The following is a 13,133-nucleotide window of genomic DNA, read 5'->3' on the forward strand; positions in this document are numbered from 1 at the left end:
AGCCATGAAAGTATGTACCTTTGACCCAGGATAAATCCTTCTGGGGAAACCACTAGTGTAAATCAACGTGTAGCTACAAGGATATATTCACTGGAGTGCTGCTTATAATTAGTGAAAAACGGGACAAGCCTAATCACAAATCAGTATGTAACTGGCTCCCACCTCAGGGCCTTTGCACATGCTCTTCGCTTGCCTGGAACATTCATTATTTCTCTAATATCCACATACTTCATAAGCTGTTGCTCAAATGTCACCTTCTCTGTGAAGCCTTCCCTATTTAAAAACTGCCATACTGGGCCTGCTTTATTTTTTCCCATTGCACATATCCTTCTAAAATATAACACAATTGACTTATTCAGTTTGTCTGTCCCAGACCCCCACCCCCTCTCCACTAGAATGTAAGTTCCAAGAGGGCAGAGATCTGTGTCCATTTACTGCTGTGTCCCCAGCACCTAACACAGAACCTGGCACACGGCAGGTCCTCAAATGTGTGTCAACTAAATGAATTAACTACAAACAAACAAAACAATGGACCACCACACGGCCATTAAAACTGACCTGGCTTCTAATTACACGCACAGAAAGCACAAGTAAAAAGCTAAGTGTTAAAAGAAACTTCTGGCAGGGCACAGGCCGCAAGAGCCTTCATCTAAAACGTGTGTCCATAACCCACTTTGTAATCAAGTGGTTATGGGTGACTTTTATTTTTTACTTGCCTGAGGTTTTAGTTTTCCTTTCATTAACTTTCTATTACTTACATAATCTTGGAGAAGTAATCCCTCATGAAATGCTCTCAAAACATTTGCTAATGCTTTATGCTAAATGTAGAGGAAAGCTCTCTCCTTGGTGATTTAATTAGGGTGTCCCTAATTAAGGCCAGCACAACATCAAAGAGGCCAGGTTCCAGGGGATCCTTGCTTCAGGTCTACTCCCGGTTGCAAGATGATCCCCCCCCACCCCAGCAGCAGCTCAGAGCCTCCCAGTGCCCGGATGCCAAGGGCCTGGCCATCAGCTCGCTACTCCTGGCCCTGCTCCCCGCTACTTGCTTCCTATTGGGGTGCTTCATCCAATTATCCAGGCCCCAGATCACATCCTGCTGGAGAGCTGGCTTTGAAGGTTCAGTAAACAATCACTTCAAAACAAAGAGGGACCATTAAACCAAACTCAAAGACTTCCTTAATGGCCTCCTCCTCAGCTGCCGGAGCTGCCGCCCGGGCTGGGGCAAGCCGGGCCTCAGAAGCGAAACTGAGGTCTCCCTGTGAGCTAATCTGGAAGCCTTTCCAGCCTCCTACTGCACACAGCCCCCTTTCCTGAGGTGCAATCGTGTGGGTTGCAGAGCCATTACTGGGGCGACCCTGACAGAGGGGGTTTCTCCAGCAAAACAAACATGTGTCATGTGGTTGTCACCTCGGACAGACTGTGTCAGACCCTTGGGAACCACACCCCGCCTGCCCCCCACATACTTTCCTCTGCTGACGAATCAGCGGCCCCCAGCTGAGTCCACCGCCCAACAACTTCATGTCGTTGGCGGGTCCAACTCCTCTTGAAATAAAGGGAGGCCTCCTGGGCCTCCTGAAGCAGCTCAGAGGACAGCCTAGATTTTTGTTGCTTTTTCTGGTTCATCCTGAGTCCTAAAGCTACAGGTAGAATGATCTTCAAAGTAACTGATAACATACACCCATTATGGACTCTGAAAAGGAAACCCTAAAATGCTGTGAGAGACAGCTCAGCACTGTGGATTAAGGGTACAGACTCCGGAGCCAGACTACCTGGGCTCAACTCCCAGTTGTACCTCTTGATAGTTGTAAGATGGGGGCAAATGGCTTAACCGTTCTGCACCTCAGTTTCCCCATCTGCAAAATGGGAATTATAGCAGTAATTCCCTCACTGTTAGATGGACTAGTATTGAATAACTACCTCATTGGGCTGTTGGGAGGATTAAGAGTCTTTGTAAAGCACTAGAATAGTGCCTGGTTGTACCATAAAAATGCTTGTTAAGTAAAATAAAACTCAGGTCTCAGCTTGGGGGTCACCTGTATCAAAAGCCTCCCCTTGATTCTGTCTTCCTACTCCAAATGAGAATCAGAGGCCTTCCCCAGGCCCCCCTCAAACTCTTGTGCTGACATCTATCATGGCACAGATCACACAGATTTCTAGTTACTTGTCTCTTCCTCCTCTAGACTAAACAATTTTCGGGCAAGGTCATAGGTGTATCTCTACCCCCCAGCAGTGCCTGGCACAGAGCAGTCGTCATATTCGTTGAGTATGTATACTGTGTCCTCTCAAATTATTTACACGCTGAAAGCTGAAAAGCATTTCACTCTTGTCTATTGCATTATCAAAGCGAAGATATAGGTTTCTTATATTTTCTGAAACATCTGAGTGTCGCTGTTAGCAGGGTACTCTGCTGGAAATTACTAGGTTGGCTCCGATAGATACATAAGAGAGTTTTATTCAGCATTCATTTTGTGCTAAGCCCTTTACATATATTTTCTCTTTTAATCCTCCACAACTTTAATAGAAGAGTATTACTCTACCCATTTTACAGGTAAGAAAACTAAGTGTCAAGGAACAAGAGTAACTTGCCCAGAGTAATAGAGCTAGGAAGTGGCAGAGCCAGGCTTCAAAGCCCAAGGGCAACCACTTAAGGTAGAATGTAGTAAGTACTAGGTAGAATCAACATGAACTTGGAAAAAATGCCCAAGGACATCTGACCTGGTAGGCAGATGAGGGTCCAGAAATGAGGTAACTTTCTGGTGAGGCCCTGAAGGATGAGAAAGATTTCGATAATGCCGAAAACGGCACAGAAGCTCTTCCAAGCGGGACAAACAGCAAGAAAGAGGAGCACAGGATGTGTTCAAAGAAGCCAGGGAATCCAGGCGGGGAGACACTGGGCACAGAGCAGGTCACTCTGCTGGGCCAAGTCCCAGGTGGCCCCCAAGGTCTGGCTAAGACAGGTGGGCCATATTCAGCAAGTAGGCAGGTAGGAAGAACCCAAATATGGCCAAGTCTCGGGAAGGGACAGAAGCCAGTACGAAGCTGCTGCTAAAAGGCAGACTAGAGGCAAATGAGGCCTTCTCTGGTAGTCACTCCGGAAAAAGAAGGGGCGACTCAAACAAGGTGAACAGAAAAAGATGGCCCTTATGAAGCAACTCAGTCTCCCCTTACACTGGTGTAAACATCTCTACAAGGTTTTTTTCTTTTACGCATTAAATTAAAGGCCCTGAGGACCTCCGCCAGGTACACAGCCCTTCCCTGCCTTTATATACAGACAGAGGGTTGGCAAACAGAGAAATGCCAATAGGCCCTGCTGAGCCAGATGAGGTTATAATGAACTCAGGAGTGATTTACTCAGCAAGAAAGAAAAAAACAACTCAACTTCTCCATTTCCTGCAACTTCACTGCAAGCTCTAAATACAGCTCAGTAAAGGGTGGGGTCATGTTTGCCCTAAGAAGTGGTGGAGATAATTACTGATTTCAAAACTTCAGAATACTTCATTCCCAAGTCTGCAAGACAGAAAACCAGCAGCTAACATCTGAGTGCATGTCTGTCAGGCACTGTGTGAAACCCTTTACAAGTACGATCTCATTTCAGAATCCCCCCCAACAACCCGATAAGATGGGTACTTTATGAGACCCATTTTACAGAAAAGGAAAATGAGGCTCAGAGAGATGAAGAAATTTGCCCACAGGATTTAAAACCAGACCTCTCTGACTCCAAGGTCAGCAATAGCTCCAGAATTTCTACAGGAGGGGTTTAGGGGCAGTGATGTGGCCAGGAGGAAACAGAATGTGGGCAGGAAGCCGTGTTGCCAGGCAAGCTCACTGTTTTTACTTAGGTGGTATGTTATAGATCTGCACTGTCCAATATGCAGCCACTAGTCACATATGACTGTTTAAACTTAAACAAATTACAAGTAAATAAAATTTAAAAATCAGTTCCTCGGTTGCACTAGCCACACGTCAAGTGCTCAAAAGTCACATGTGGCTAGTGGCTAATGTATCTGACAGTTTCCATGACTGTAGAAAATCATGCTGGACAGGACTATTACAGATGAACTAAAAACAGCCAAGGATTCTAAAGATGCTTTTTCTGTTGTCATTTTCCAATGTGTTCACTTTAACGTTGTTTCACTATAAATTTATTCTTATTTTTAGTAACTGTAGTAAATACACATAAAATTTACCATCCTGAAGCCCAGTAGCGTTAAGCATATGCTCATTGCTGTGTGACCATGTAAAGATGCTTTTACTCAGACTTAGGCAAGATTGAGAAAACACGTTGAGGGTGCTTAAACTGTGTATAGCTGGGGGTGCTTTTAAAACTCCTCATGTCCAGGATGTACTCCAGAAGCACTGAATCAGACCCTCTGAGGAATTAGGGTCCAGGCATCAGTGTCTTATGGCTCCCGGGGAATCCAATGCGCTCATCCCTGTGACCACGCCCATTCTACCAAAATGGGCACACCTGCCCAGAACTGCCTCTTCCTCCTCCAGCAAGACCCCCTCCTCCGGGACCCTGGAGACCCCTGTCTGTGGGAGGTGGCAGGGAAGGGAGGCCCAGGCAAAACCTTCCGTCCACCAAACCCGTCATCCACCTCCAGGATTCGGGAGGCGGCGGGTGCTGACCAAGCTAATACTTTCACTACTGTCCAAATTCTTTGAGGGGAAGCAAATAAAAAGACACACAGCTCAAAAGGCACCCCACTGATCTTTTTTTCCACCCACTTAAACTAGACAGGAAAAGAAAAACCACTAGAAACTATGACCAAGGTCATATATGCCAAGAAATCAGCACAGAAAGGAGGTTTTTTGGCAATTCCATCAACTTCCCCAAACACAATCTTGCAATGGCTCGACTGACTCAACCCAACTCGAGGGTGACCGGGAAATAATTAAATACGGAAAGCCCTTTTACAAGAGTGTTCCAGGGCTGGACATAATATGAGTTCAAGGCAAGGAGTTCTCTTTGAGGAGTAACTGAACTCAGGGTGAATTTATTTAATTCATATAATTAGGGGGACCGATGGGCATGGTCACCCAACCTTAGGGACCAATGGGCTCCCCAGACACATAAAGGCAGCCCTCTGGCCAGTCACGGAGAAGACTGCAGGTGCTTTGTATGGGGACAAGGACAGAAGCCAAGGATGGAGGTGACTTTCCTCTCTGCGCACCCAGGGGAAGGAGAGGAGAGGGGAAAGGCTGGTTGTCTGTCAGAGAAGATTGGTAAGTGGGAGAAGGAAGGAAGCCACAATATGTCGATACATCACAAATTAAACCATTTCCACAAAAGTGACAGCCAGATGGGAGCTGTGCACCACCCCCACCCCCAGAGTTCTCCCAGCATCTCAGCTCAGGCTCACACCTCCAGGCTGCAGGCACAGAAATGTGACCTTGATTCCTTCCTTGGGCCTCCTGCAAGACTCAGGCAAGTGAAATGCTGTGGAAATAAATCCACAGCCCCCTCTCTACCTTAGGCATGCTCTAAAGAGCTCCAGCTTTAAGGTCAAATAAACCAAGGTCTGAATGCCAGCCCACCTCACCACGGCATTAAACAAATTACCGACTCCAAGCCTCAGTGTTCTCATCTGTAAAGTGGGGATGATGGTGAGGATGACAGGAAATCCTGGCACCCAGTAGATTCTCACCGAGTCCCTTGCTGCCCCCTGTTCACTACATGCAATGATTACAGAGCACCTACCACGGACCAGGCGGCACCAAGAGCATCTTAAATTGGGAAGCAGCAGACGACACAGCCCCATGCCAAGGTCTTCCCTAGGTTAAGAGGTGGGAAACATTAATAATGGGTGGGCTGCTCTGGAATCTACGCCGGGTGGATTTTGGTTTTGCTTTTGGAGGGGGGCTGTGTGTGTGTGTGTGTGTGTGTGTGTGTGTGTGTGTGTGTGTGTGTTGCGTGCGCGCGCACGACACACACTCAGATGCAACCTTCTGCATTCTCCAGCTCATTCGAGGGAGAACCTTGGCAGTCAAATACAATGGGCTTCCTCAATGCTCATCCAATTAATTTATTCCATTTGTCTCTCTGGTTTGCTACTTAATAAGGCGGAATCGGCAGTGCAATCTGCAATCTGAGTTAAACGGCTTCAGGCATCAGTCAGTTCCCTTTCAGGAGTCCCAAATGCGTATTGTCTGCTGTCCTAGGCAGCTGAATCTGTCCTTTGGCTTTTTTTTGGTTCAGGGAGAGGTATTTCTTTGTTTTTGCAAAGGTGTGGGTTTTGCAAAGGTGTGCGTTTTAGGGGAAAGTGTCCTGAAGGCAGTTCCAAGAAGTAATGGCAAACTCAAAATGATCTCATTTTTCCATACCCGATATAAACATCTAAATGGTCTTGGCTACAGAAGGATCTGGCCAGCTCTCGACCGTCCCTAGGAAGATGGAAAAAGCCTAGATGAAAATTATAGATAAAGCACCTAATGGATCAATAGTTTCGACCTTTTCACCCTCCAAGCATTTTAACAACCTCAAGTGAGCTGGCCAAATGGACAGGCATTGTTTTAACTTTTTCCTTTTCCCTCCCGCAAGAGGCAAAGAGTCCCGAGGCCAAGAGGTCAGCAGCAGAGTGTGGGTGGGACATACTTGTACTAAAAACTTGTTCACTGTTTCTCTGAAATTCAAATTTAACTGGGAATTCTGTACGTTGACTTGCTGATATCAAGCTCGGTGCTTGCAATGTCACTGATGCTCAATCAATACTGTAGGATTATGAGTTCATGCTACTCTCATAAAGAACTAAGTGATAGCTGAACCGGGCAAAATTCAAACTCAGCCTACCTTCCATGCAAACCGTGACTAAGAATGACCTTCTCTCTCCATCTGGGGCATTACCAACTAGGATCTCAGAACGTAAACGTTCACAGCATCAAACAACGATTTGGTTAAATATGACGTACAAGGGATTTTCCCCACAGAGACACTCAAGCCAAGACCAAAAAAAATGACTTCTTCCCAAACCTCGACGACAAGATTTGCACCTAAAAGCCCCCAAAGATTGATCTACAGAGAATAGGCCCTAAATCTCTCAACAGGCACCATTCTGGGCAGTTCCCTGCAGCTGGTTTTATGACATCTTCACTTCTCCTTCTTCTCCCACAGGCCTAAACTGAGGAAGCTGTAAAAGCCTGGACAAACACAGCCATTTGCTAAGAGAAAAGGCAACATGGGGCCCATCTGTACTTTACAAGGGCTTTGCTTGTCTACCTTTGTGTGTCACCGTTTACAGAGCAGCCCGCCTCCCTCAGAGCACCTGGCCACTGGCGGAGGCCTTGGCTGGGTTTTTGCTATCTTCCTAGAGAAAACACTTTTTTTTTTTTTTTTGAAAAGTCAAAAGGAAGGCCTGCAGGGGCTGACGGATGTCCCTCCCCAGGCTGGACTACCAGCCCTTCCTTCATGACCGCCATATTGAACTGAACTGGACAAGCAACTCTCCAAGGGCAGCCCTTGTGGATCTCTGGTTCCTCACAGCCCAGCAAGAGGCCTTCCACACAGCAGGCCTTCAATAAACACCGAGGAAGTGAACCTCTTGTCTGACAGACACCCCAGAGCCAAAGCAAAACAGCGGAGGTGAAAAACAACCCTGAAATCATTATCCAGGGCTGGATCCACTGCCCACATTCTTGATCTTGTGATAAGTAAGGAAAATATCATGACATGTCTTTGAACCACAAAAGATTTCCATGGAATTCAAGAAGTCCCTTAAGCAGGTCTAATTTTAGGTAGAACTTAGGAGAGAGGATACTGGTGGCAAACAGAGGTGGGGGGCAGTGGAGGAAAACTGAACAAGGCCCCTATTCTGCTCGGCACAGGTGCTGGTAAGAGGACACCCCTGCCTCAAGTGAGACGTGGGGTGGAGAATTCAAGGTGTGCTTGGGTATTTTTTTCACCCCCAGTCACATTATACAACCCCGAACACACTCTCCAACCCAGTACAAAGTTCTCCCTGCATCAGGCCCAATGCAGCTCCTGACATGCTGATTCTTGAGCAACAAGGCTGAGGAAAATATTTGATTTTAGCGTCCAACTATTTTTTTTAAACTAAGTTAGTTATTAAAAGAAGACAGACATCTACAGGCTGAGCTGCCCTCAAGTTTGGCCAGGGTCTCCTGGTCTTAAAAGCTCTCCAAATATCACTGAATTCTACATGCTGGTTCAATTACTTAACTAAAAAAATTTAAAAATACAAGTATCAAATCAGCATGTCGTACACCCGAAACTAATGTTATATATTCATTACAGCTCAAGTTTTAAAAAAGAAAAAGTAATGGCACAAATCTGCTGTTTGAAGCATTAGCCTGTCTTTCCCGGGACTTGAAGAGAAATTCCAAAAAGATTCCAGGATCTCCTTAACGCAGTCAACAGTGTTTAAACATCAGAAGTCAGTCATCTGGTCTTCCACAGTCACTTCCAAGCTACTGTCCCCTAAACAAACTGGCGATGGGCCCTTGCCTCCAGCCACATGAATCCCTAGTCTCCCCTTCCCTTTGGGACCAGCTCACTCCAGACAACCTGATTTATGCGGACGGCGGAAGGGCAGCCAGTAAGCGATTTTGCACACCACCATTCATTAGTGACCACCAGAGTAGGATGGAAGAAAGGAAAAAACCACAGGGTTTTCCCTCATCAAGGAACCAATAAGTTATTTAACAGGTGCTGCAGGATCCCAATGGAAGAAAAGTGAGGGTTTCTTCACTGCACCCGACCCCCTGAAAAGGATAAAACACACACCCTGACAGCCCAGGACTTAGCCAGATGAAAGATCGTTAGAAGAATGCACAAAGAATCCTCTCCAGCTTTTCCATGTCTTGAGGTTCTTTGGTTTGGGAAGATGGATGGTGCTAGGCCTGGAAATTACTCCATTTTTTGTTGTTTTCTTTTTTTTTTTTTTTTCTCCAAAGAGGAAATTGACTCCCTTCCTGTGCTGCTTTACATTTTGGAGAATCAAATGCTACTTTAAAAAAAAAAAATTTTCCTTACCCTCCCCCCCACTCCAACAACACTTCTGAGCAAATAACCTGAAAATGTTCTCAAGAGGGCATTCCAAATGGGTTTCCAACATTTACATGTGTCCTTCGTAGCAAACAGAAAGGGAACCAAAGGCGTCATAAACCTATCATGGGAGTTCAAGGAAGTGAAAAGGAGGATAAGCAGGTCCTTAGAAAGACAGCCCATTTCAGATATTAAAAATTGACTTTTGTTGCTGGTAACTCCATGCATAAGCATACTATACACTGCTTATCCTAAATGCCCAAATTTTAAAATTCCCTTTTAAAATGTCACTGCCATCTACTCCATGAAGAAGCCTTTTAAAAAGAAAACTCCACGAAAACACTGTCTTAGGCATAAACAATCTTGGAAATTAGACACCGCCCCTCTCTTTTTCCTTCTTATCTCTCTATTCCCCAAAAGTCTGAAATTCTGCAGACCCCAAGGCATGTTTTCATCTTCCACTCCACTTCGCTTTTAAAATCTCTGACTGCCAAAACAAAATAAACCCTTAAAATAAATGTCTTCCCAACAGAATGTTGAACAAACCCAACTCAATTCAAAGGGAAAGAACTCATGAACCACAAACTATAGATCCAGCACTAAAAGGGCATTAAATAAGTATTTTTAACTGGAATCCTGGGGAGGGAGAAGCATGCCACCTTAGCCCCCAGGCAGAAAGCGCTGCAGGACAGTCCCCGGATGGCAGGTAGAAAGCATTAGGGCCTACCTTCAAGTGAGTCACTTTCTGAAGGGCTTTGGGTTCAAACCTGTAAATTGGAAGAACTGAACCTAGATTCTGGATTAAGGAACAAAGAGCGAGGAAAAAACTCCAGATGTGAACACTCTGGGACTGCAGTGGGTCGATGGGTTAGGTCACAGGGTTCTTGTTACTACAGAGGGACTGGAAACATCCATTTCTCCCCTCCAAAAAAACACAAGCAGCTCTCCCAACCCATCTCGAGTTCTTCCCCTGGTGATCAGAATACACGTGTGCCTCAAACCAAATCCTGTTTGATTGTAAGGCCTATAGAATTTCAGTTAACAAGAAAGACCCCAGAGTCTACAGAGGGAACACCGAGCTTTGTCTCAAAAGAGCACTTCAATTATTCAATGTGGATTGGGGGCAAAGGAGTGAAAGGGCTGCCTTTGAACAGGGAATAATCCATCTAATTCCAAGGGGCTGGATTAGAGGCATTCCTGGGCAAGCAGGGTCCCGCTGAAGATAAGGCTACACGGATGTCAATTTCTGACAAAAGGCACAGGCTCTGGATAAGGATTTCAAAATGGACAAGACCAGGACGGAGGCACCTGGGAAAAAGTTCACCCCGGGTGAGGTGGCAGTTGGTTCTAAGAGGGGGAAACAGGCCATGACAGCTGAGCATTCCTTCCCAAAGTCCATCTCCGAGGCCGAACCCTCTCCAAACCTTACACTTCAACAGACAAAAGCTCCCGCAGGCGCCGAGGCAGCGGCTGAAGAGGGGCTGTCCACACCCACTCGCTGCACAGCTTTCCAAACCTGCCCACTCGTTTTGGAAGCCGAGCTTTCAATTAAACACCACCTCCCCGGATCTGTTGAGGCAAACTGGGGCTGGGCTACAGCCAAAGAGAAGCTCCTTAAATACACATGAAAAAAAATCCCCCCACCGCCCCCAATTCCCACCTCCAGCCAGCTCGCTCGTATACATTTCCTTTGGATTAGTAACACAGGGCCCTGGTCTATCTCTGTGCACAGAAAATCCACATCCAAGGATCAGGTTATCCCCAGTCCCACCCTTCGCAGGAAAATGCCAGGGTGTTGTTCCCCGCCCCCATCACACACACGCGCGCCCGCGCGCGGTCGGACACACACACTGAGTCTCCACCATCCTTCCAAGAGAAAACCTGGAGTCTGTTTGTGCTGGGTGGCTAGGTGATACAGTTGTTTAAGGTGCCCCAGTCTGGACGTCAGGCTGGGAGCCTCAGCCAGGGGAAGTGGGGTCCTCGCAAAACTGCTCTGGGAACTTCTTCTCCGCGCCCCGGGGGAGGGCCGAGGGGAGGCACGCACTCCTTCGCCAGCTTTGGAAGAGCCTAATTAATACCTAATTTGCTCAGATCTCCCCCAGGTGGACCTGAAAGCCAACAAGGGAGAGGGAGGTCCCTCCCAGTCTCTCGAGTCGGGGGGCTCCTTCCCACGGCTGGGAAGAGCCCCCGCCCTGTACCCCAGGGAATCAGGTGTCCGCCCAGGCATCCAGCCTCCGCGGGTCGCGGACACTCCGTCCAGCGACAGACAATGGAAAACTTGGAGCCGGGGCCCTGGGCCCCCAGGGAAACGAGACGGTGCCGTCCCCTGGGACAATGAGCGGGGAGAGGTCAAGAGGCATCATATACCCCCAGAAAAGCCGCCCGCCCGGTGACCCAGCAGAGCCCGGAGCGGCGCCCCGGTGAGCAGGTGACACCCGGGCCGGAGCGCTGCCGCAGGTGGCCGGAGGCCACGGCGCAGGCAAGGGCCGGGCGGCTGGCCCAGGGCGGAGGCGAAACCCCGTGGCGAGGTCAGTGCGCGGCGGCCGCCGCCGCAGCCGCGCCCCCAGCGTCCTACCTTCATGTCGCTGATGATGGTCTGGAAGAGGCCTCCGAGCGCGCTGCATTCCTTCTCAATCACAGCCTCCATTTTCCCGGCGTCGTCAGGGACAGGACACACACTCGGGGCTGCCTGGACTATGAGCGGGGCCGAGGATCTCTCACCCCGGGAGGAATTTCAGCCTCAGAGCGACCCACCGCCGACTCGCAGCCTCTTCTCCACAGAGGACGAATGCCCGAGAATCGAATGTTCTCTGCCCAAAATAAGAATAATAATTTAAAAAGCCAAACCGTTCTGTAGGGCGCCTACATGCAGCGCTCAGCTCCTGGCCTTAAAAATGCCCAGAGAAGACTGACAATCAGGCCACCACTGGTGCCGACGACAGAAACGGCAAAGCCCATCTTGAAGCAGCGAAAACCACCCGCTGACCCAGGGCCAGCGCCATTTAAAAATGCAAGATTTTCTAATTTAATAAATGTTTTTGAAATTAAACAAACAAACAAAAAAACGCCCAACAGCAGAGCGGGTCTGCTCGCGGAGCCCGGATCTGTTGCTCACAGCCGCGGCCGCCGCCTCCTTTTCAGTCCTGCGCGACCGGCCCCGGCGCTCGCTCCTGCTCGGCTCCCGGGGACGTTCGCGGGGGCGCACGCGCGCTCGCGGCCGTGCGTCCGCCGCGGAGGCACGGGGAGGGCGCGCGCCCGGGGCCGTGAGGCCGCCGCACGCGGGCGGGGCAGGGAGCGCGTGCCCGTGCCCGCGAGGCGCGTGGGGCGCCGGCTGCAGAGAGGAGCAGGCAGGCGCGCGGGCGGTGCGGGGAGGATCCAACCCCCGCGCGAGCCTCCTCCGCGAGCACCACCCCCATCCCTTGGCCGCGGGTCGCTGAGCCGAGAGGGCGTGTCAGCACGCGGCTAGGCGAGCGCCCACCCCACAATGGCTGCGAGCGCCCAGCGCGGAGGGTGCAGCCGCCGACCCCCGGGACTTGCACGGTGGCACGCTTAGCGCAGTACCTCGCAACTAGGGAGCAGTCGGTAGGGCGGGAAAACTACCGCTGCTGCCGCTACTACTGCAGGCTTCTGAGAAGAGGCCGCTTCTCTGATATCAGGACTGCAGCGCCGAGTCACGATTGCAAACAGCCAAATACGTAATTAAGGAGAGTTCGGCGACGTATCCCGCAGCGGGATCCGAGTTCAATAAAGTTGCAGGATGCTGGGAAAGTCGATTGATTTTGCCCTTGCGAAATAAGTGGCATTAGAGCTTCCGTGTACCGTTCGTCAGTTTATGGAGATGGCTGACTGCCCGTGACTTGGACGGTTGTTTTTCAGGCGCGCTGAGGGCATCGGGTGGTGGTGTCACTACAGAGAGCCCTGTTGGGAGGTTTAACCTGAAAATAGCACAAATGGGCCCAGGTTGATTTTGAGGCTGGTGGTTTATTTTCCCAGCTCCACCGCCTAACTGCACAGCCGGGTCTCATTTAGATCAACATCAAATAGGCAAGGAGGAGGGGAATCAAATGAGCAGCTTTTTTAAAGACCTTAAAACGTAAGCCCCCAACTCTGGGCTGTTCCCTTGACCAGGTTC

At 49.0% G+C, this 13,133-nt stretch overlaps 1 protein-coding gene across 6 annotated transcripts in view; it reads right to left on the reverse strand.

Annotated features, from left to right (window-relative positions):
• The window catches only part of MTSS1 (MTSS I-BAR domain containing 1), a 165,165-nt gene extending 152,480 nt beyond the window's left edge, over positions 1 to 12,685 (reverse strand). Inside the window, exons 1-2 of one of the 6 annotated variants that reach the window (XM_059995171.1) lie at positions 12,563 to 12,685; positions 11,577 to 11,811 (exon numbers count right to left, since the gene is read on the reverse strand). In XM_059995171.1, the coding sequence (XP_059851154.1) occupies positions 11,577 to 11,648 (72 nt within the window). In that variant the 5' untranslated portion in view covers positions 11,649 to 11,811; positions 12,563 to 12,685. Of the gene's footprint in view, positions 1 to 11,576; positions 12,391 to 12,562 lie in introns of those variants that run through there. The other 5 variants (XM_059995177.1, XM_059995173.1, XM_059995174.1 and 2 more) reach the window with 5 other exon arrangements.
• Positions 12,686 to 13,133: the final 448 nt, after the last annotated feature.

This window comes from Delphinus delphis, chromosome 17, assembly GCF_949987515.2.
Source record: "Delphinus delphis chromosome 17, mDelDel1.2, whole genome shotgun sequence".
Lineage (NCBI taxonomy): Eukaryota > Metazoa > Chordata > Mammalia > Artiodactyla > Delphinidae > Delphinus > Delphinus delphis.